Source organism: Oryx dammah, unplaced genomic scaffold, assembly GCF_014754425.2.
Source record: "Oryx dammah isolate SB20612 unplaced genomic scaffold, SCBI_Odam_1.1 HiC_scaffold_22, whole genome shotgun sequence".
Taxonomy (NCBI): domain Eukaryota; kingdom Metazoa; phylum Chordata; class Mammalia; order Artiodactyla; family Bovidae; genus Oryx; species Oryx dammah.
This window is the reverse complement of record NW_024070206.1, coordinates 57,359,051-57,382,023: the sequence shown is the minus strand read 5'-3', so window position 1 is coordinate 57,382,023 and position 22,973 is coordinate 57,359,051. Positions and strand designations below refer to the sequence as shown.

Below are 22,973 nucleotides of genomic sequence, written 5' to 3'. Positions count from 1 at the left end.
AGAGCTGAGATGGGAGCCCTGGGACTCTTGCACAGAAAGGGCTGCTTGTGTTGGGAGGTGAACAGCCAGGTGTTTTCTGGAAGCTGCTCTGACTCATCTCCTCCCCCCTGCCCCCCAGTTTGCCCTCAGAGGTCCTGCTGAAGATCCTGTCCTACCTGGATGCGGTGGCCCTGCTGTGCGCCGGGTGCGTGAGCAGGCGCTTCTATCACCTGGCCAATGACAAGTAAGGAGACTGCACGTTGCTGTCGGGTCCAGTGGCGTTTTGATGGAAGTTGTGAAAACTAGCGAGAGCTTCTGAGCCATTTTTGAGACTGTAGAAGAATTTCGAGAGTGGTTTCAGACGTACGTCTCCTGGGTGAAGTTTTCAATGGTTTGCCCTTCCGCGTTTTAGGAAAGGGATAGTCTTTGCATGAATTGGAAAAGGTCACGCTTGTTCTCGATGAAGCTGTTGGAGAAAATGGCCTCAGGTCTGTTTTCCGGGAGGACTTGCTGTCCCCCAGAGGTGGACAGGCTTCCCCCGCAGCCTGCAGCGCTGGCGTGGGACCTGCTCTGACCTGCCCCGCTGGGCCTTGTGGAGCAGACCCCGCAGGAAGACAAGGGAGAGGCTCCCTGAAACCCGGCTGTCGTGGGACGTGCTTGGTGCAGGGGCGTGAGGGGAGGGCGGGGAGGACAGAGCGTGCCCAGGGAGCCTCTGCCCTGGGGAGGAGGCCCGCAGAGCCCCTGGGCTGGTGGGGGCTCCGTGGGAAGAGGGGTGAAACCCCTTCTTCTGTGCTGTCGCTGTGATCTCTGTCGCTGGCTCAGAATGTTGTCTCGAGGGTGAGAAGTGGGCTCCCCCCAGCTTCTGGCGAGCGTTGTGGGGTCTTAGCTGTGACACCCCTCTGTTTTCAACATCAGAAGGGTCAGACGGGTGTTGGTCCCACGCAGAAGCCCTGTGTCAGCCAGGGCAGAGAGCATGATGGAAGGGAATGCGGATTTCAGGAGTGGTTTACTTGGTGAGGGGGCGGAGAGGGATGGGGGAGGGCTGTGGTGTGTAGACACAGCTGCATAGCGCTTCTCAGTGCAGGGCCCGCAACAGCTGCATCAGAGCCGGTGGGAAAGTGAAAAAAGTATCGGACCCCTGGTTTCTGCAGAGCTAAATCCTGTGTTCTAGAATCTGTGTTAAAAATCTCTCCAGCCACGTTCTCATAATAAGAAGGGGACATATGCCATTCTCAGGGTAGTTTTCTTATCTGTTAACTTTAAAAAGATATTTCCTGTATGAGAAAATACGTGTCTGTGTCAGTATATATGCATAGTGTCAGTTCCTGAGATAGTTCGAGAATGAATGGAAAGCAAGTTTTGTGTGTCTCTCCCTTAGTGACCCTCAGAGATGAAGACATTCACTGAAGCAAAGAGCAGTGAGGCATTTTTTCAAGGAGAGAGTTGACTAAATGACCAGAACTATAGCTTCTTGGGAGTTCTTACTTAATTCAAGGACAGAACTGAGACTATTCAGATAAACTGCTAAGCCATAAGTTTCTTAGGCTTTGTCCCCTCAGTCCAAGGCCCACGGGGTGCAGGCCCTGGGCTCTCAGCAGACTGGGAGCCTCAGCTGTAGTTAGATTCTTTGCACTTCTGTTGTCAGTTATCTGTCCATCCCACTTTCTTGGAAGTGGTTGTGCTATAAAAATCTGAGCTTCTTCTGAAGTTACCCTCGTGTTTGTTCTCTTTTATGGAGGAGAGTCTTAGTGGGATAAGTTGAATTGTAATCTTAAGAGTTACAGTCTGATTTCACAGCCAGACTTCATAAAACAACTTCATGTTAACAACTGAACAGGTAAACCATGAATGTTCCTGAGAAGTTGGTGGTACTTTGTGAGCCTTGTTTGAAGAGAGGATAGGAGCAGTCCCATGGCAAGTTACACTGTTGACTTATAGGGAGATGCATCATGAGGGTGGGGTCTCCCTTTGCCCCTGTTGTCTGGGAGGTGTCCCCTCCGCCTGCATGGGGCAGCCCTCGGCATGAGCCCTTGGCTCTGCGGTGGTGGTGAGGGGTCACAGGGAAGCCTGGATCGGGCTGAACTTGGCTCTCTCCAGTCCTCTGGGAAACACTGTTTATCAGAACGTTAAATTGGCCCCATTTCCTGACCAACCTGATGGAATTCTTCCTGTGCGTGGCTCATAGTCAGATAGCTCTTGCCCTTCAGTCTGCTCTAGCTTTTTGACCGGGTTGGGCATTTTGTGATCAAGAAATGAATGTTTTTGGGTTTAGGGACTGTCTAAAAGCTCTTAAGCTTGACCTTTGTGTTTTATAGATAATGAAGTGGAACAATATATGTAATATTGAATATTTTAATTGTGTAGGATGTTTTTTATTCTCTTAAGCCTCCACCGATGGTGAATTAAGTGAGATGATGTGTGTGAAAGTGTAGGTGGTACCTGTGGCCAGCCAAGGGTGTGACGTCACTGCCCTGCCCCTCACGCCCCTCTCCAGCCCGTGTTCTGTAGTTGGTGAGTGCTGGAGCTTGTGGAAAATAGAGCGAGCTGCAGTTCCTGTGGTGCGGAGGTGGGAAGTTTGGGGTTCAGTGGAGATCTTGCTGAAGTAGAAAAACACTGAAGTGGAATGACTGAGTAAATCAGAAGAAAGCATGGACAGGCATTTATGCAAAGGGAGTTTTCAGAAGCAAGCATCTTCTCAAGGGATTTTGGTGAAAGAGCTTAGATTACCTGGATGTTCTCAACTGATCATTATTTTGCATCTGTTAGTCCATGTACAAAAGCCTGTAAAATTTTGAGGTGAAACATGAATAAGACAGAAGCCTTGGAGTGAAATGATTTTTTGAGGGGAGAAATGACTAGAAAAACTCATACTAGAAAGCGATATTGGTAGTGGGCAGGGGTCTGACTGCTGGCTCTTTTGCTGGGAAGTCCTGCGTGGAGAGTGTTGGAGGATGCCTCCAGCTGTGCTGTCTGGAAAGGCTGACCCCTCCAGACCTTCCCCTCCAGAAGTCTTGCCTCCCAGGCCTCCTGCAGGTCATCCTTTTTTGCATTCAGTAGAAACGCGGAGACAGGAATTAGTCAATTATTAATTATGTAAATTTTGCCCTTCACACTAGGAAACCCTGTGTTAACTCCTGCTTTAGTTTCCCTCCGGAATGCCTTTCCTTCCTGATGGAGAGTTTTGGCGAGGGGAGCCCCCGGCTCAGCCCCTTTCGCTGCTCCGCTCCTGTGACCCCCTGCCCTTTGCCTCCTCTGGGTCAGAGTGGCGTTAGAATTCCAGCACCGCAGCTGGTGGGCGCTCTGGGTGTGGATATGATTGCTGGAGCCCATGTGTCTGTGCTGCTGAGAGTCAGGGACCGGCAGGGGTTGAGGCTGTGAGGATTCAGTGGTAGTTCTGTCAGCAGACCTGGGCTGGGCACCTTGCAGCTGGGCCTCAGTCACATGGTCCATGCAGAGGGGACAGTCATAGCCGCCACCTCCCGGGTTTGCTGGAAGGGCGAAGTGAGTGCGTGCCTGAGAAGTGCTGAAGTGTGCTCAGGGCTAGTGCTCCGAAATGTTAGCTGTTATTAGGTGTTATTAACCGTCTTCAGTTTTCCCTTGTTGTGCAAGCAGTCCATGTTCATTGTTAAAAAATTAGAAGACATGTCAGTCACCATCAGCATTTCTCTGTGTGTGTGTACATATGCATGTACGCATAAAACTGCATTCTGATCTTTTCAAAGACACGCATGTGTATAAGCCAGGAAGTCACATTGTGTACCCTTCTTGCTTTCTCCTGTGTTAGACCTTGTCAATTACTGGTGTAAGAAGGCAGCTCTTACTTGGGATGCCACCAGGATAACGTGAGATCGCTCATTTCCCTTGGCCCTGGGAAGCACGCTTGTCCCGTTAGTGTGTGTCTCTAGGGCTGGTGAATCTAAAACACTAACCTTCGTGTTGACACTTGAATAGCTGTGAACCGTTTAGCTTGACTTGGTCATGGAAATAACTAGACAACAGTTACTTGACTAGCTGTTAAATCACGTGACTAGCTGCTGCGTGTTCCTCTGACACTCGTGGCAGGTGCGTGGCAGTGTCTCTTCGTTAACACGTTTGTTTCCTCTCCTCCCCCAGTTTTATTTGGATCAGACTCTACTCAGCTGCCTTTTCACCTAAAAGATCTCATTGGAGAGTTGATCCGGCAGAGAACGTGGACTTGTCCGTGAACTTACTGTCAGCGGGGGATAAAGAAGCTGGATATTGGAAGAAAGAGTATCTTACAAAACAGATAGCGTCTGTAAAGGAGGCTCTAGCGCAGGTTCTCAAACCTCTGCACCCCCACACAGGCCTCCCGGTGAAGACCAAGGAGGCCCTCAGGTAGGCCTCGCGTTAGCAAAGAAGGATGGCTTGAGCCCCGAATACCGTGTATACAGGTCCTACGTGCAGTTTACATGGGGAGGGACTGTTGGATGTTTTCTGGTTTTGTGTATCTATAAAATGAATGTATTTTCCCACCCCATATATATGGTCCAAAGGTTTTATGAGGCCTGGTAGTCGGCTCTAATGAAGCGGGAGATTCAAGGCCCTGCTGAGCGGGCAGAGCCTTATCCGTCTTCATCTGTGTGTTGCTGGTTCCTGGCACAGAGCAGCAGTTCCACGGGTGTTTGTGAGGTGAGGGGACAGGTCCCAAGGGAGAGCTGCCATGGCCTGGAAACGCGGGTCAGGCATGTGCTAGGAGCTTGGGCTTCAGGGTTCCAGGTGCTTTAGAGGTGACAGGTGGCAGACTGCGGCTTTACTCTTTGCCACAAGGCAGACCCTCTCACTCGCTCTTCCGTCTTCAGAGTGTCTGGCCTCGGCTGGGTGATCATCCTGAGAGGAGCCGATGGGCGAGAGTACACCATGGAGCATGCCGACCTCTCCGTCAACGACTCCTCGGTCACCGTCGCGTGGTACGGCAAGGACTGGCCGCCTCTGGCCACGCTGTCCACCTTGGACCTGTGTGGGGTGACGCCGGTGTTCATGAGCCAGTCCAGAGTCCCCAGCAGGACCAGGTGTGTGCCGCTGCGTGAAGCTGTGTCACGTGGAATGACACTGGGCCTGCCTTTCGTCATTCAAAACTATCAGTGGTATATTTTGATTTGATTGCATGTCCAAGCCTTCTCTTTCATTCTGGATTGCTGTCGAATAGGAAAAGGGGCTTATCGCGTCGATAAGCTCGTTGTTCTTTAGTTGCTCAGTTGTGTCCAACTCTTTGCGGTCCCATGGACTGTAGGTTCGCCAGGCTCCTCTGTCCGTGGGGTGTTCCGGGCAAGAATCCTGGAGTGGGTTGCCTTTTCTTTCTCCAGGGGATCTTCCCGACCCAGGGACTGAACCTGCCTCTTTTACATTGGCAGGAAGGTTCTTTTCCACTGAGCCATCAGGGAAGCCCTATCTATGGCTTAGGGAATGGTTTTTTCATGGCAATTTCCTGGAGGATAGGTGGCTGGCTGAGTTTTTTAGTTTTAAAACCATTTTAACACAGAGACATATAAAGCGATTATATTTTGCTTTTTGAGTACATGATACAGTGATCACAGTTTATGCGTTAGATCGTACAGTCACTATTTTATGTGCTTTTCTGTTGGACTCGGCTAGTCGTGCCATCTTGTGCAGATGGCTTGCAGACCATGCCTCCACATTCTCATCTGTGAAATGGGGTGAGGGTGGTTGTGATGTAGTGTTTAGTGTGCATGGCTGCTGTGAAACCACAGGTTTTCACCGTCCAGTGTGCACATCGGGTCTTACTGCTGCACATACATCAGGTCTTATGTGTCTTACTGCTGGTGCTTATTGAGTCCTTATTATTATTCCGTAGTGAGGTGGCTGTGCCCTGGGTTCCCACTCATTCTTCGGCTTTTGGTTTTCCCAAGAACTCGGTCGTGCTGACTTTTCTAAGCTGGATTTTGTCACATGTGGCCTCCCGAGCTCCGGGCTCCGGGCTGTGTGTGTGTGGAAGTGCAGAGGTGGCGGCTGCCTTCTCTGGTGCCGCTTCGTCTCCCACCCCCAGCCCCTCTGACTTCTCAGTGCACTGTTCTCACCGCCCCTCGAGCTGCAGCCCCACCACAGGCTCTCCCAGCCCCTGCCGAGGAAGGTATTGAGATCTCACTGCAGCATCTGCCTTCTGCTCAGTACAACTGCCTTCTTTCCCGGTGCCCCTGACTACAGAGACGACTCTGCAGTTTGTAGCTGAGCCGCTTGTCTGTGGCCCTGCCTCTGGCGCTGGCTCTCTGAGGGCTGTTCCCATGATCACTGGTCCAGCTTCATGCTGTGAATAGGGGTGTCGTATTCCTAGTGCTAGTGAGTCCAGGTTTTATTGTATTCTGAAAATATGCTTACTACTGTGAAGGAAAACATTGGCATCACTTCCCCTCGCTATATTAACCGAAGATATTTTGGGAACAGCTACTTTTTTGGAATGGTATCTTTGTCTGCATGACACTTGAAATTCTACCTGATACCATGGTGGACCCCAGATTTTCCTTCTGCAGTGTTTAGGTTTTATGCACCATGAAATTGTTTTCAGAGAGTGAGTCTGCAGCCTCTGTACCAGTGTGACTGAACAGTACCTTACTGGCACATCATGAGATTATGTTTATAGGGATGAGGACAGAACAGTTTGCATCAAAGTAAAACGCTCATGAACGTTCATAAATGGATGGTGTTGAATTGTAAACTCACTCAAAGATACTATGTTCCTGAAATTGTCATCCAAGTCAGGAATACTGCACAGTGACAGAAAGCTAGAACTCACTGAAAATTCATTTAATGTAATTTATTTCCATTAAAACTCACTGAACTTCAGCCAGCATTTATTTGATCAGCGGTGGTGAACAAACTCTGAAAGTGCTTCTCAGGAATCTGTTTTGATCGGCACTTTTATTCCAGGTTTGTGAGCAGATGCGTCCATGGTGCAGAAATACAAACCCTCGTATGCATCTGTGTGACGGCAAAGGAGAGACACGGTGATTTTTATTTTGTGTCCTCCATGAGGACTTTGTTTTTAACCAATGAAAGCCTTCTTTAGTGTTGTGCTGGCTGTGTCACCGGGGATGCTCTGCCTCCCGGATTCCGGAGAAATGTCGGGTCACCGGCAGCCTTAGTTTCTGTGTCAGGGTGAATTGTAAGGCCAAGGTCAACGGGGACCTGCATGGCCTCTGTGGTGTTTATCAAACTGGTCTGGAGCCGTGGTCTGAGGGCTGGGGCGTCAGGCTCCTTTCGGGGTGTTTTCCCAGCCCCGCCCACTTGCATCTACGTTGGCGACATCATCACAGTGGCTGCCGCCCCGGAGCTCCTCGCGGTGCTGCGTGCTCCAGGGAGGGGCTCTCCTGTCGTCTCCCGCATGCCCTCCCTCCAAGGCAGGGGTTGTCTCCCCGGACACAGGTGAAGTCACACTGAGACGGTGTGCAGGGTTGGAGCTAAGCGTTCAGCTCTGGTTCTCCTAACTCTACACTCGGTCCCCAGCCTGGTGTTCAGCTGCCCCCAGGGTATTCGCCCCTGGGGTGTATTTTTAGATCCTTGCCTCACACCCATGCTCACCTAACTTGTGTGGTTCTTACTGCAAGAAGCCGGGTGAGGGGCTCAGGTGGTCAGGTAGCCATGGACCGGTCTGGTTTCCATGCTTACAGCCCCTCTGCTTTCAAAGAGTGCACAGTGGAACACCCTAGTTTTTACATGCTTCTGCCTAATGAACATCTGAACACCCGTCACCAGCTGGCATGTGCCTTAGGTGCTGGAGGGCCCCCTGCTCCTTAGAGAGTTCCCTCTGATGGCAGCTGAGCTGTGTCACCCAGCCACTGAGCGCTCCTCTCCCTCCCGGTTTCCCGGATTGCCTCCGGGAAGGACAGACACCTCCATCCGCCGCGGTGGAGCGGATATCGTGGTTTCCTTTTGTTGATCTGCGTGTCAGAGCTGTGTTCTGCACGTGGGAGTTACTTACTCTCAGACTCTCAATCCTAACACAGTTCACGCTGCATCTCATTCATGAAAACCCTTGTGATTTTGGTTTAAATTTATTTTCTGACATTAACAACTTCCACTATTTCTGAGTTGTTCTTGATAATAACTTGAAGAGATGACTCTGCTTTCAGGTAGCCCAGTGGACTGCTCCTTTTTTTGCCATTTAAGGGAGAAGGAAATGGCAACCCACTCCAGTACCCTTGCCTGGAGAATCCCAGGGACTGGGGAGCCTGGTGGGCTCCCGTCTATGGGGTCTCAGAGTCGGACACGACTGAAGTGACTTAGCAGCAGCAGCAGCAGCAAGGAATTTCATCTGTGTTACTGAGGGCCGTACTTTGAGGCTCTGCTCCTGGTGGCGGTGGTGTCCAGGCTTGTGAGGACGGCCCTTCCCCTCTGCCCTGGGCGATGCTGCAGCTCACTGCAGCGAGGGCAGGGGCCGGGGAGAACTCTGGGCTTACGCGGTTTGCCTTTTATTTATGCAGGTTGTCTCTCCCTCGGAGCTTCCTGTGCATGGTTAGAGGGTCCTAGGTGTCTTTCTAGATGCACTGAAGAGCGTCTACAGCCCGGGCCAGCCAACGCTCATGTTCCTCTCTGCTTTCTTTGGCATGACGTTCAAAGACCCCGATGGCATTCTCTGATCACCAAGTACCAGCTGAGCCAGCTGACCGAGTCCAGCGCAGTGGGCGGCGACAGGCTGATGCGGGTCTTCTGCCTGCCCCCCGGCCTGGTGGTGGGGCTCTGGAAGGTGAGCCCAGCGCGCACCCGCCCCGCAGCCCCCGTCCATAGCCCTGTCTCTGCCCTGGCGCGTGGGGCGGAGGGTGCGGTTCCTGCTGCCCCCTCACGACCCCACATTTCCACCCGGGGTCCTGCTGCTGCCCGCGCCCAAAGCCCGAGCCCTTCTGCCCGTGTGATGGGTTCCCGTCCCCCTGTGATCTCCCAGGACGTCCTTTCCCTCCAGGCAGTCCACACTCCCGCCTGCCGCTCCTTCGTGCCCTTCCTCTCTGGAAGTTGCTTCCTGCCCGTTTCACCCCGGGTGCTCACCGGTGTCTCTACTCAGGGCAGGGGAGCAGCCCCCCAGGCGTTTCCTTTCCCTGGGGTGGTTTCTAGTCCACCAGCTCTTCCTCGTCCCCTGGGCGGTAGTGGCAGTGAGGGGCGACAGTGTCCTGCTCCCTACGGGGCCAGGCCGGCTCGCCTCTGTGGCTGCAGCCTGTGAACAAGCTGATTGTGGAACAGTTCACACGTGTTCACGATGGCGAGGCAGTGCCCGGGCCCCACGCCAGACTCCAGACCGCTTCTTGCCTCGTCCTTCCGTGGCCTCTGCTCTTTCTCCCACCCTCCCTCCGCACACGGCGACTGGGGACCAGGCCGCACGTGGCTTGTTCTGGGCTCGTGAGTTGTCCACCTGCGCTGGCCGCACAGACGCCAGGACTCTGGCTGACCCATGGTGGAGGTCTCACCGGCGTCCTCTTCATCTCTGAAAAGCCTTCGAAACAACCTGGAATTAACTGTGTATTCTCGCAGTCAGCATATGTCTCAGGCCACTCTGATGTTTCACGAGTGCTAGGGTGTTAATGCTTCTGGTTCCATGCGCTGGGCGTCCCAGGTGCCTCGTGGTCCTGCCGTCACTGTGACATTTTATCAGGCAGTGATGGTGAGTTAGCGCCGCGGGGTCTTAGATGGTAAGAAACCACATCTCTGTGAGACGCATGTGCTGCGATCAGAAACAGCGACCCTGTGAACAGTGAAAATATCTCTGCCAATGCATGTCTTCTTTTAATTGCCTTTGCAGAGGGAGGAGGAGCTGGCGTTTGTTATGGCAAATCTGCATCTCCATTGCCTCGTGGAGAGGAGCATGCTGGGGTCGCCTGCTGTGTACGTATCGCTGTGCGGTTTTGCAGTTTTGTACAGGCAGTGTAAGGGGGTCTGAGGTGAAACCGTCCTAACGTTCTGAGAATAGCTTCAGAGATACCATGTTTTTAATCAGTAGCCACAAGCCGACGGCATAATGACGCAGCTGTTGCCAACAGTAATGGGGTTACCTGCTAGTAGCCTCCGCTGCGCTCGGTACGGCTCAGGCTGGCGCGCCTTGTGGGACGCGGTCTGTAGATCAGGGCAGCGCCTCGCAGTGACGAGGTTCGAGTGCACTGAGATACTGCACGCTCTTGGCGCTGCTCTGCTTGGCTCGTGTCGTGACAGCAGGCCAATGTGGCCCCTGGGGTCTGAGCTCCAGGCGTGTGCTGTGCTTGGTCGGGACAGCACGCCTGTTAATGGACCTTAGGTCAGCATGTGGGCTGTGCTTTCCATTTCGCCACTCCTCTCACCCCCCGGGGCCAAGGCACCCACATACTGACCTGGAAAGCTCCCGAGTGCTTCTCTGTTGGGTGCGTTAGCTGCTGACCTGTTTCTTCCTGGATGAAGCCTCGTTCATCGTAGCTCTGGGTCTCCTCCCGGCGGTCCCTGAGCTGCTGGTCTGTTGTCCGGTGCGTCTTCCTGCCGCACATTCACCGTCTGAGTGCTGAGACTACCCGAAGCAGAGCTGCTGTTCGGGGCAGGTCCCAGCCACATTCTGTCATGGTGGTCCGGGGGTGCCCAGGGAACACAAGTTTTTGCCTGTCTGTATACAAGTAGAGAAAAGGAACATGCCCTTCTTCTGAGCCAGTGGTATTGAACCCTGTCGGGAATCCACAGAGGGCTGGCGGCAGCTGGTGTCTTGAAGGGGTGTTCATTTTCTAGGGAGTCTTTCCCGTCAGAGCGTCTTGCCTCTGAGGCTAACAGATTCGCGTGTGTGTGTGTTTCGCTCCTCAGCCCCTACGAGCTGCCTCCTCACACACCCGTCTCGGATGACAGCCCCGAGCGTGGACTGCATGGCTACAGGCTCCACGTGGACATGCACAATGGGGGCGTGTCCTGCCTCTGCGGCTCCTTCCGCAATCTCTCTGCCAGCAAAGGTGAAGCTCCCTGAGTTTGAGTGTTTGTTTCAGTGTGAAATTCAAAGTCTGGAGAGGCACGGGGACCACTTTTTATACCCGAGTTAAGGAAGGCCCCCTGAGTGACCAGTACCCGTGTCTGTCCTGGCCCTGCGTGCCCTCTCCCCCCGCAGACCCCTTATCACAGGCTGTGGGGCTTCTGGGCCAGCCCCGCTCGCAGTTGCTGGCTCTGGCTCCATCATCACATCCCCCTTCTCTACCTTCTGGAATATTCTCTGCTCACCCTTTCCACTGGTACCTGGTGCTTTGCCCCACCACGTGCCCCTTCTCTCACCCCGACTGCTTCCTTCTCAAAGGAGTGTGGTGAATGTGGTGGATGCCCCCACAGGCCCAGTGTGGGGTGTGCCCAGGGTGAAGGCAAAGGAGCCCAGACAGCGGTGGACGGGAGGCAGAGGCCGTCACCCGGGGGTGGGGGTGATGCAGGCACCTGCCCTGGTTCTGACTGTTCCCACCTGGTGTCGTTCCTTGTATCCTGTAGACTTGAACTTCGGTGTACAGACTTGCATAGACTCAAGTTTCACACTGGTTCTAAGAATATTTTATAGGGGAAAGTTATATATTTCATTTCTGAATGTCCTGTTCCCCCAGATTCTTCCGCCTGATGGATTTGACATCCATTAATACTCCCTGCCTGGGTGTCCCAGGTGGCGCTAGTGGCTAAGAATCCACCCCCCAGTGCAGGAGATGAGAGGTCTGGGTTTGATCCCTGGGTCAGGAAGATCCCCTGGAGGAGGGAACGGCAACCCCTCCCAGGATTCTTGGCTGGAAAATCCCATGGACAGAGAAGCCTGGTGGACTGCAGTCCATGGGGTCACCAAGAGTTAGACGCGACTGAAGCAACTTAGCAGCATGTTAGCAATACTCCCTGCGTACATCATCTTTTTGGAGTTTAGAAAACAGTGATTTTAAAATTGCGTCATTCTGTCTGCAGTTATTAGCTGAGCTCTTGTAGAGAATGTTTTCCCTCATCAACTGGGTGACTTCCTATAATGGCAGGGTAAATGCTTTAATCCTTTCTCTCTTAACCACCAATTTGCAGATTACAAAATTGATATATTTATCACCGGCTATGGTAGAAACAGCTTTGAGGGCACTCTCTCCTGTCTTTCTTGTTTAGTGTCACTTTGGACTCTTGGGTTATTAAGTACTCAATAATTTATAATCTGTTACAGACGTTATTCTTTGTAAAGCTAAAATTGTCCCCAGTTTGGTCAGTGGGATTGACTTCAGGTAGGCTTCTCTGCATGTTCATACACCTTCCTTCTTCTCTGAGTCATCTTTGTATTTGTCTTAAGAAGATTTCTAGGCTTTTCTCTGCATGTTGGCACTTTTATTACAATTATGAAGAATGTATATGTTAACCTAGGGCGAGTTGACATCTTTGTTGTTTATTTGTCACCCCTGCCCCAAGTATGGAATGTCTTTCAGTTTGTTCAAAAATACTTTCATGTCTTTTTGGAATGTATCAGAATTTTCTTCATACGAATTTTGCACATTTCTTAAGATTGTTAGTAACCGTTTCCTCTGTGGTTTTTGCTGTATCTTCCAACTCTTTTTTAAATGTCTTTGTGTGGTTTTGGTCTCAGGTCACTGCTGATCTCATAGAATGAGTTGGGAAATATTCCCAACTCTTGAATTTTTTGGAGGGTTTTGGATAGAATTGGCAGTATTTTTTTCTTAAGTGGTTGGTGGAATTCACCCTTTGAAGCCATCAAGGCCTGGAGCTTGCTTTGTGGGAAGGTTTTTAGCTACATTGTCAATTTCCTTTATAGCTGTAGGGCTTGTTTAGGTTGTCTGTTTCTTCTTGTGTAAGCTTTGGTATTTTGTGTCTTTCAAGTTATCTGTGTAAATATAAAGATTGATGAGTGGGTTCATTTGTGGGTGGGTTCATCAACAGAAGAACAAGCCCGCTTCTTCTGTTGTAAATTTCTCCATGAATATTTACTGGATGACGAGTACTTAAATCCATTGTTTTACTAGTGGTTTAGTCACCAAGTCATGTCCCATTCTTGCAACCCTGTGGACTGTAGCCCACCAGGCTCCTCTGTCCATGGCATTTTCCAGGCAAGAATACTGGAGTGGGTTGCCATTTCCTTTTCCAGGGGATCTTCCCCACCCAGGGACTGAACCTGGTCTTCTGCCCTGCATGTAAGTCTCCTGCATTGCAGGCAGATTCTTTACTGACCAAGCCACCAGGGAAGCCTGGTCCATCATTTTATTAGAGATTATAAAATGGTGATTCCTTAGTTGTATCATTCCTTCTTCATCTATTATTAGCATTTGATAAAGAATGGTTTTCTTTTGTCAATTATTAAGTTACCATGAAATATAAATAATACTGGAAAGGCATGATACATGCTTGATTCTTTCTTGATTTACATACAGCGTATTAATTTATGCTGTAATAGTCTTTGAAGATGACTTATAAGTTTTCTGTGCTCAGTTGCTCAGTCCTGTCTGACTCTTTGTGACCCCATGGACTGGAGCCCACCGTGCTCCTCTGTCCATGGGATGTTCCAGGTAAGAATACTGGAGTGGGTTGCCATTTCCTTCTCAAGGGAGGTATTGTTGTTATTTTATGGATTGAAAAAACAGAGGTTAGTTATTTTAGTCCATTCGAAGCCATTGTTTTTATTATTGCTGTGATGTTCAGACTGTCCTGTCATGGGTCATCTGCTTCTGTTCTTCTGACGTGACTCTTCCCCTTTGGTAACTTGCTTGCGTTCCAACAGGATGAGATGCTCCAAGCCCATGTTGTCTGTTTCCCACCCAGACCTGGACTTGGCCATTTCCCCAGGACCTCTGTTTCCTTTATTTCTCACTATAGACTGTGGCATTTAGAGATCATAATCTATATCCTAAGGACGCCTGTTGCTCTTGGGTTTTCATCTCTTCTAGGGTTTTCACTGGGCAGAGCTATGAGGTTTGTTGACTTTATAATATGTAGAAATAAATTACGCATTCATTTAAATCAAAGATCTTGGGGTTTTTAATTCACCTATCATTTTTATATACTTATATTTCTTTTCCTATGCTGAAAGTCTTTGTTCCAAACAACATCAAAATATATAAAATTTCAACCCCCGCCCCCCCTCCGGAATACTGATATTAGTAATAACCTATTGCATGTTAGGGCTTTCCTTTTAGCTCAGTCAGTGAAGAATCTGCCTGCAATGCCAGAGACCTGGGTTTGATTCCTGGGTGGGGGTTTGATTCCTGGGTGGGGGTTTGATTCCTGGGGAAGGAAATGGCGCCCACTCCAGTGTTCTTGCCTGGAGTAATTCCACAGACAGAGGAGCCTGGCAGGTTACAGTCTATGAGGTCGCAAGAGTCAGACACGACTGAGTGACTAAGCACACATTACATGTTACTTTAATTAAGATTTTCCTTGTGGCTTTTTATGTGCTTAAGATATGTATATCACCTTAGAAAAAGTTAAGTCACCTAAAATAATTCTGCTCTGTGTGGTTTGCTATCACCTTGATATACAATTAGGGTGATTTGCTTCAGTTGACTTTATTTTTCAGGATCGCTTTGCTTCTGTTTTTACATTAAGAAATTACATACCACATTTATATGGTCGAAAGTTGAAGTTGTAAAACAATGTAGTTCAGAGATGTTTACTTCTTCCCTCTCTCTTCACTTCTGTTCTTTCCCTTCCTCCAAAGGTAATCCTTCGTATTAGTCCGAAGTTTGTTCTTTCAATGTTTCATTTTGAATACATAATGCTATATATTAATGTATTCATATTTCTCCCAATTTTTGAAATATGACATACTAGACTCCCTTTGAAGTTCCTTCATTTTGTCCAATTAATAATTTATTCTGAAGATTAGTTTTTAAAGTAAGATACAGGTCTTTCTCTTTTTCTCCTTCCCCAATAGCTCGGTTGGTAAAGAATCCACCTGCAATGCAGGAGACCCTGGTTCAATTCCTGGGTCAGGAAGATCCGCTGGAGAAGGAATAGGCTACCCACTCCAGTATTCTTGGGCTTCCCTGTAGCTCAGCTGGTAAAGAATCTGCCTGCAATGCGGAAGACCTGGGTCCTATCCCTGGGTTGGGAAGATCCCCTAGAGAAGGGAAAGGCTACCCACTCCAGATTCTGGCCTGGAGAATCCCATGGACTGTATAGTCCATGGGCTTGCAAAGAATTGGACATGGCTGGGTGACTTTCACTTGTTAATGTCTTTTTCTGTGGTTTCCAGCCTTTGCTGTTAGTGGTTTAGTGAATATACAGTGAATAGCCTTGTTCACATACCTCTTCATGTCTTGTCAGTTTGTCTTTGGGAGACTTTCTTAGAAATAGAATTGCTAGCTCAAAGAGTACATTGCAAATATAATATTGAAAGATACTGGCAAATTCCCCTTTGTGAGAGTATTTCCAACTTAATGGGGAATTAAGTTAATAAAATATGTTGTCACTAAGTACATTTCTTCTAGGTTTTTGTTATATGTCCTCTTAAGTTGAGTTTCTTTCTATTCCTGGATTTGTTGGATTTTTTACAAAAATCAGGAATAATTATTAAATGTTATGAAATACATTTGGGCAACTATTGATGGTATGATTTCTTCTCCTTTACACTATTAACATAGTAAATTTCATTAATACATCTTCTATGGGAAGGTTAACATCCTAGAGTCCCTAAGACAAGCTCCTCTTCTCATATATGTGCTTATTTTAAAAATACTAGTTTCAGTTATTTGGTTTTTAGTATTTTCCATTTAAACTCAAACTATAGTTTTCAGTTTTTTATGTTTTAAATTTGTTTCATTTTCAGTCATAAGAAAGTTTTCTACTTCTAACTGAATCAGTTTAAGATTTATATAACTGCCTAGAAATCATCTATTTGGGGCTTTATTTTGATCTTTTCCTAGCTTTTTGAGTTGACTGCTTATATTGTTTAACTTTCAGGTTTTCTTTTCCTTTTTTCCCCCCAGTTCCCTATATGCCCAGAATCTTGGACTCTCGAGGTTGGAAGGAATTGAAAGGTGATCTAAAGAATGATTTATTCTGGGCTTGAATTTGCTCTGCCCAGAAACAGCCCACCTGCCTTTTTTTCTGCTTTTTATTGAGCCCAAAGTAGTTTCTCTGTCCGTCCACCCATTTGCGTTGATTCTGTTATTTAAAAGAGAGAATGAAATCTCATCCCTCTTCTTGATAGGCACCGTGGAGGGGCTGCTAACGTGTGCACCTGTTCCCAGGGGCCATGTGCATGCCCGGGGCTGCTGCTGGCAGAGCGCTTGGTCTCGCGCTGCAGGGCTCCAGCCCCGGGTCCTCGGGTGCCCTTCATGTCCCGCCTTCCCGGCTTGACACGGTCTCTCTCCTCCAGGGGCTGGGCCGAGGTCCATGTCGGGGGGAGGGGGGGGCTGCTGGGACTTAAGAGGAGAGGACTGCCCCTGCCTCGTTGTCAGGGAACACCACGTCCTGTTGACTGCGCTCTGTGTGCGTCCCTCATGCCCGAGCTGTGCCCTCGATTGTGATGAGGACAGGACGAGGGTGGCAGAGAACCCGGGCGGGCCCTCGTCACAGGTGCCTGCCGCACGCTTCGTGCCTTTGTTAGTCTTCATGGCAAGCCTGTGGGCTGGGCACTGTGCCCCCTCCCAGGTTACTGCTGGAGTGGCTGAAGCTTGTGCTGGGAGTGCTCCCTTCGGCTGCACTCTGGGCTGACTGCGGAGCCCAGGGTCTCAAGCACTTGGCTGCTGTCTCCTGTATGCTGTACTTTGCAGCGTTGTGCTTCTAGGGTGTGCTTTCTCCTGTGTGACTGTGTTTTCAAGGCGGTGGGCTCGTAAGGGTGTCAGGTGGGGGCCCTTCTCTGCCGGAACGCTGACATACCCTGAGAAGGTGAGATGATTGTTAGGATACGAAGGAGGCTGAGTAAAAGAGAATGGGAGCCTGTAACGGGAGCAATTCAATTTGCCTTTCTTCTGTTGTTTTCACCATAAGGGACATTTCCCCATAAGGCTTCACAGGACACTCTTGCATGTTTCCTCTGCCTGTCGTTCCGCGATGCGGACCAGCAGAGGGCGCTGTTGCCATCAGAGTCGTCATCCCTCTTTGCCAGAGTACAAACCCGGACGTCCTCTAGGTTTTTGAGAAATGCACTTGTGGTTCCAGGTGGTATATTTAGTCAATTCCAGCTCTGTCATTGTGGGAGGGGATGACAGCACAGTGCCCCTGTCAAGGATAAATGTTTTATCCTCATGGCCCTAGAATTGCAGGGCGCTGAGCAGCCTAGCCTGGCTGCAGAGGCAGTCTGCAGAAGGCAGTGGCAAGACCTTGGCAGCTCACACCTCCTTCCTCCAGACCCTTGTGGTTTTTCTTTTTCTCTGACTTTGCTCTGTATCCTCGCGCAGTAATAAATCTTAGCCATTAAGATAGCTATGCCCTGAGTCCTGTGAGTCTTCCCAGTAGATCCTCTGGGTCTTGGGGACCCAGTGCCAACCATCTACCCACATCTGCAAAAGTACAGAAGTCATAACGTGCCCAGAGAAACCCAGGAACCCCTCCCAGGGCCGTGCAGTTACACACGAGTCGTGACTCCACCTGCCGAGTGCTGTCTGCCACGTGGCACCCTCTGCCAGCCTCACCCACATTCCAGACTCCCAGGAGGAAAAGTATTCAGCATGGATCATGTTGTCAGTACAGACTGTTCAGTCAGAGAGGAATGGTGAGGTAGGAATCCTCTTGAAACCTGTCTCCAGACCTCAGCTTTCTAAGGGTAGGCTGTCTCAGGATGCGAGTGCAGTTCACCCAGTGGAAGAGCAGACAGGAAGCGGTCCACTCGTGTCTTTGAAGTGTAAATCGAGCCTGAAAAAGAGCATGTTCAACAGTGCAAAGTCTGAAAGAATGTGTATTTTTTGATCTTAGTATCAAGCTAATTATTACCAATTTTCAGAAGCTGGAGGAAAAAGATTTTGCACAGTACAGCATGTTGAGACTTTTTATCAGTGTTGAGAGGGAGAGTGATGGTAAAGAGGAAGAGGAAAAGAAATTTTAAATAACAAAGTATGCTGCTAGTGTCATTTATTTGAGTTGTTACAAAATGCATTTAAAACTAATGGCTTTTTCCTTTTATGGGATTTGAGAATTCTGAATATGTGGACATTTGTAAAAAACAAAAATCACCCAAGGACAACTCTTGTTTCTCTTTTGGCTCATTTTCAAGTCTAGAGCTATGTTTATATTTGCAGACCACACTGTGGGAGCAGTGCCTGCTTTTTCCCCATGTCACTAAATAGCCTTTGAAAAATTAGACTTTGGGAAGTTGTTTGACAACCTGTTGTTTGGTTTTATCATGCTTTATTGACCTGTTCTCCTTCTGTTGGGCATTTAGGTCTCCTTTTCCATGATTATACCACTATTATCATGAGCATTATTTTGAAAAATGTTTGGTTATTTGAGAGGTGAAAATGACATTTGATTGTTTCAAATTTGCAAACGTTGAATGTATATCAAGGGTTTGGAATAACAGACGTGTCTGAAGATTATCTGAAGATAATTATCTGAGAAAATTAGCAAAGCCGTGTGTATTGACTGTTTTAAAAGGCCTGGGGACTGTAGCTGAGTTGGCAGTTATGAGGCAGCTCTCAGGTGGGCTGCTTAGGGCACCTAAGCTGCTCAAGCTGCAGTGGCACCCGCCACAGGTGTGTGACATGTGGTCAGGTGAGAAAGGAAGTGAGGAGTATTCCAGGAGACGGGGCTATGCCAGTGCTGGCTGGTTTTCATATTTCTTTCCTAACTGAATTTCTAGTTTGTGTTTGATTGGGTCCACTGTTTTAAATGTCTACTAGATCTATATGAGTTATATTGGTTGCAAATATTTTCAACATTTATCTTTTGCCTTCTAAGTTTTGTACATGTTTTGCATTCCTCCTCCCCCCCAAGTGTTGTTGTTATTTTTTTTTTTAATATTTATTTATTTTGGCAGGTCTTAAATGCGGCATGAGGAATCTTGAGTTGCAGCATGTAGGGTCTAGATCCCTCACCAGGGATCAAATCCTGGCTTTCTCCATTGGGAGTGCGGAGTCTTAGCCACTGGACCACCAGAGAAATTTTTCATTGTATGTAATTTTATCTTGTTGTTTCTTCCAAGATTTTTACACGTAAAAAGTACCCCCTTGGCAGGGCCAGGTGGACATTCACCTGTGTTCCCTTTTGATGATCTCCCTTCCTTTTGTAAACCCAGGGCTTCCCTCGTGGCTCAGCTGGTAAAGAATCCGCCTGCAATGCGGGAGACCGGGGCTCATCCCTGGGCTGGGAACACGACCACAGGCAGCCTGCAGTTCTCTGCCTTCCCGCAAGGGCTCCTTCTCTGCTGTGGGTCGGCCCGTCTCCCTGTGACTCTACCAGGCAGGAAGTTCCTCCAGGCTTTTCTTGTGGATTTTGTTACAAAAATGTGTCCTTCTCCCAGGGTAACGTTTCTTACCAATAAACTTCTATTGAAAATGTCTCAGTTATTTCCATCCATTTATTCTTTTAGATGTATTTAAAATAATTGCTTGGCCAGATTTTAAGTGTCTTATTTGGATTTTGATCAGATTTGTATCAAATGTGTACATTAATTTGGAAGGGATTGATGTGGTTTCATTCAGGGCTCTGGACCTTCTGTTTAAGTTTTCTTCCCTGTCCTTAGGAGAAATGTTTGTCACGTAGGTCTTTTGCCTTTCTCGACTCATTTTTGTGTCATTGTGAGTGAATACGCTGAGGTTATGTTTCCGTTACTAGATTTGTTTTATATCCTTTGGAGATTTTGTGATGTGCTTTTCATTAAAATGCTGATTAAATAGTAAATAGTACCATACTCCGTAAGGTGCAGTAGAAGACACGGAAGGATCTGAAGGAAGTTACGGGCCTGAGAAACTTTTCACTCTGCAAAAAAGTAGGGTTGTTCATCTCTTAGGAGCAGAAACTGTTTAGCCCAGATAGCCTCTTTTTAAGAAATTCTACATTAAATTTTTTATGGTTTGTTTGAGATATGTTTCTTATATAGTATGTTACCCCATTTTTATTGGTTGTGATTCCAAAAATAGTTTTTTGTTTCCTCTGTTCCTTGATACTGATTACTTTCTGTGTTTCTAGGTCAAATTATCCTCTCTCAACATTTATGGTAACAGGAAGGCATTAGAAATTGTTTAGTCGTTTCTAGGTGGTGATTATCTTGAAAATTAGAGCAGATAATTTGTATAGCATCTTCGTCAGTGGTGGTGCTTACCTTTTCCCTGGTTTGCACATTCGGTGGCCCGTTATGAACAAATCGGCACTACAGACTGCTGTCCACATGGCAGGAGAACACAGACCTCCATGCATTTCACGTCACGGCTCATTGGGAGCCAGTGGTCTTTTCCCTGAAGCGGGACAGGCGATGGGGTTTGTGGGGCCCAGCATAAAATGGAACTCTGAGGCTCCTTGTGAGAAAATTATTCAGTTCAAAATGGTGACATTAAACCAGGAGGGTCCTCTGCAGACGCACAGGTTGTGGCCCCTGAAGCTGGCCCCCCTGCCCCCCTACCTGCCCCAGCCTGGGGACCCAGGACCTGTGGGGAGGAGCCTTGAGGTTCTGAAACTGTCCATTGTTATTTAGTTGCTCAGCCGTGTCCTACTCTTTGCACCCCCATGGACTGTAGCCCACCAGGCTCCTCTGTCGGTGAAATTTCCCAGGCAAGAATACTGGCGTGGGTTGCCGTTTCCTCCTCCAGGGGATCTTCCCGACCCCAGGGACAGAACCCACGTCTCCTGCACTGGCAGGTGGATTCTTTACCACTGAGCCACCTGGGAAGCCTTTACAGGAGCTCTTTTCCTCCTCTTTTGCATTTCTGGCCTCTTTACTTCTGTTTGAGATTCTGACTTCATGAATGCCCAGAAGTTCCTTAGAGAAAATCACAAATACATGTCCACTGAGTCTCTCAGACTTTTTTCTTCATGTTCAGGGACCTGGTCTGTAACTGCATTTAGCTATTTACAGTTTATGTATATCAGGGGTTTGGAATAACAGATGTGTCTGAAGATTATCTCAAGATAATTATCTGAGAAAAATAGCAAAGCCATGTGTATTCCAGGGGAGATTTACTTTAGACAGCCGACAGGAGATTTTCTCACCTTGAAAATCAGTGCCATTTCTGTTTGATCATTAGAGTCTTGTTCCTGATTACTACTTTGTAGCATCAGGTCTCTGTAGCTGTAAATTGTTAATACTCTGTGGCATGTATTTCTAGGTTTATAGGGTCTCCCTCCCTCTTTATCCAAAACTTGCACAGACATCTGAGAGTTGCTTCTGTTCCATTTATTTGTGCTCCTGAGCTCGTCTCCAGATGGTAATCGAGGGTTCTGTCTTGTTCAGTTTATCTGTTTAGTTAACTTGTGCTCTGCTGTCCTTGCCTCAGGCAGTTGTAATCTAACTGAACCCCCTGCCCCCCTTCTGTGTTCTTTGCTTTAGGAAAAAATCACTGGTCTCTCCTCCCCACTGTCTTTACTTCCCACTTTTTCTATGTTCTATTTGTGATGCAAAAAAGGAACTCTAATCATAGCTGAGAAATGAGAACTGTTAACAGCAGTATAATTAATATGCCACAGAAGGCATGACCTTTATTCCCAGAGACTAGGTTATTTCGGGAAAGAGATCAACGGTCCAGTATCTTTAAATGTTCAAGAGTATAGGGCTCTCTTGGAGGCTCAGACAGTAAAGAATCTGCCTGCAGTGCTGGAGAGCCGGGTTCAATGCTGGAGAGCTGGGTTCAGTCCCTCGGTTGGGAAGATCCCCTGGAAAAGGAAACAGCAACCCACTCCGAAGAGCTGGACACAACTGAGTGGCTAACACACAGGGGTTTAGGAAAGGAAGAGATGAACGCAGTTAGAAGGGTGCTGTCAGCCGCAGGGGTGACGGGTAAGCTCCCTAAGGCACTGGGGGACGAGGAAGCTCTGAGAACTCAAGTGGGCCCTGCCCGGAGTTATGGTTGGATGGGAAAAGTGGGGCTGGTACGTACGCCAGAGGGGCCTTCGGAGGAACACTGATCAAGATAACAGCTAACCCTTGAGTGCTTCATTTTCTGTAACTGTCCCCTCTGCTTTCCAACTTAGAAAAATTACAGGACTAGTTCAAGAGCTCCCATATACATGCTTCCTTCTTTACCGATAGATTGGTCTTGCTTGTTCTAGGACGTCACAGTAGGGCTCATACGGTATGTCCTCGTGCGTTCAGACTCTTTCAGCATGGTGTCTTTGAGATGCAGGGGTGATCGTCATTCCTATTCATTGACGAATTGTATTCCATTGAAAAAATACACCAGAATTTGCTCACCTGTTTTCCTGTTGCTAGAGAAGGAATTTGGGCTGTTTTCTGGTTTGGACTGTTAGGAATAAAGCTACCATAGAATTTTTATGAAAGTCTTTTTTGTGGGCATACATTTTTCTTTCTCTTGGCTAAATACCTAGGGCTGAAAAGTTGAAGCTTAGGGCAGGTTTATGGATTGAAAGTTGACAATCTTATTTTATGTATAAGAAATTTTTATGTATTAGAAGTTACCAGACTTCAGTTTTTAGAGAGTGGTTGTGCCATTTTACACTCTCATCATCTGTGTCTGAGTGTTCTGGTTGCTCCATATCCTGGGCAACCACTGCAGTTACTGTCTTTTAAATTTTAGCCGATCTGGTGTGTGGCAGTAGTGGTTTCTCCCTAGTGGCCACCAGTGGTGAGCACTTTTTCACATGCTCGTTATCCGTTTGTATGTCTTGTTTTGGAGTGTCCTTGTGTCTGTGTAGTTTGTCTCTTTGTTCCTCAGTTGTAAGAGCTTTTTATATATTCTGGGTAATAGTCCTTTACCAGATACATGTTTTGCAGATATTTTTCCCAGGCTGTGGCTTGCTTATTCATTTTCTCGGTGGTGGTGGTGTAGTTGCTCAGTCGTGTCTGACTCTTTATAACGCTATGGACTGTAGCCCTCCAGGCTCCTCTGTCCATGGGATTCTCCAGGCAAGAATACTGGAGTGGGCTGCCATTTCCTTCCCCAGGGGATCTTCCTGACCCAGGGATTGAACCT

General features: G+C 48.2%; 1 protein-coding gene across 1 annotated transcript in view; it reads left to right on the top strand.

The window, feature by feature from the left end:
- Positions 1-22,973, top strand: part of FBXO15 (F-box protein 15) — a 29,808-nt gene that overhangs the window by 1,800 nt on the left and 5,035 nt on the right. The window contains exons 2-7 of the mRNA XM_040264355.1: positions 119-223; positions 4,093-4,335; positions 4,800-5,009; positions 8,572-8,698; positions 9,743-9,825; positions 10,759-10,901. Coding sequence (XP_040120289.1) covers positions 119-223; positions 4,093-4,335; positions 4,800-5,009; positions 8,572-8,698; positions 9,743-9,825; positions 10,759-10,901 — 911 coding nt within the window. The remainder of the gene's footprint in view (positions 1-118; positions 224-4,092; positions 4,336-4,799; positions 5,010-8,571; positions 8,699-9,742; positions 9,826-10,758; positions 10,902-22,973) is intronic.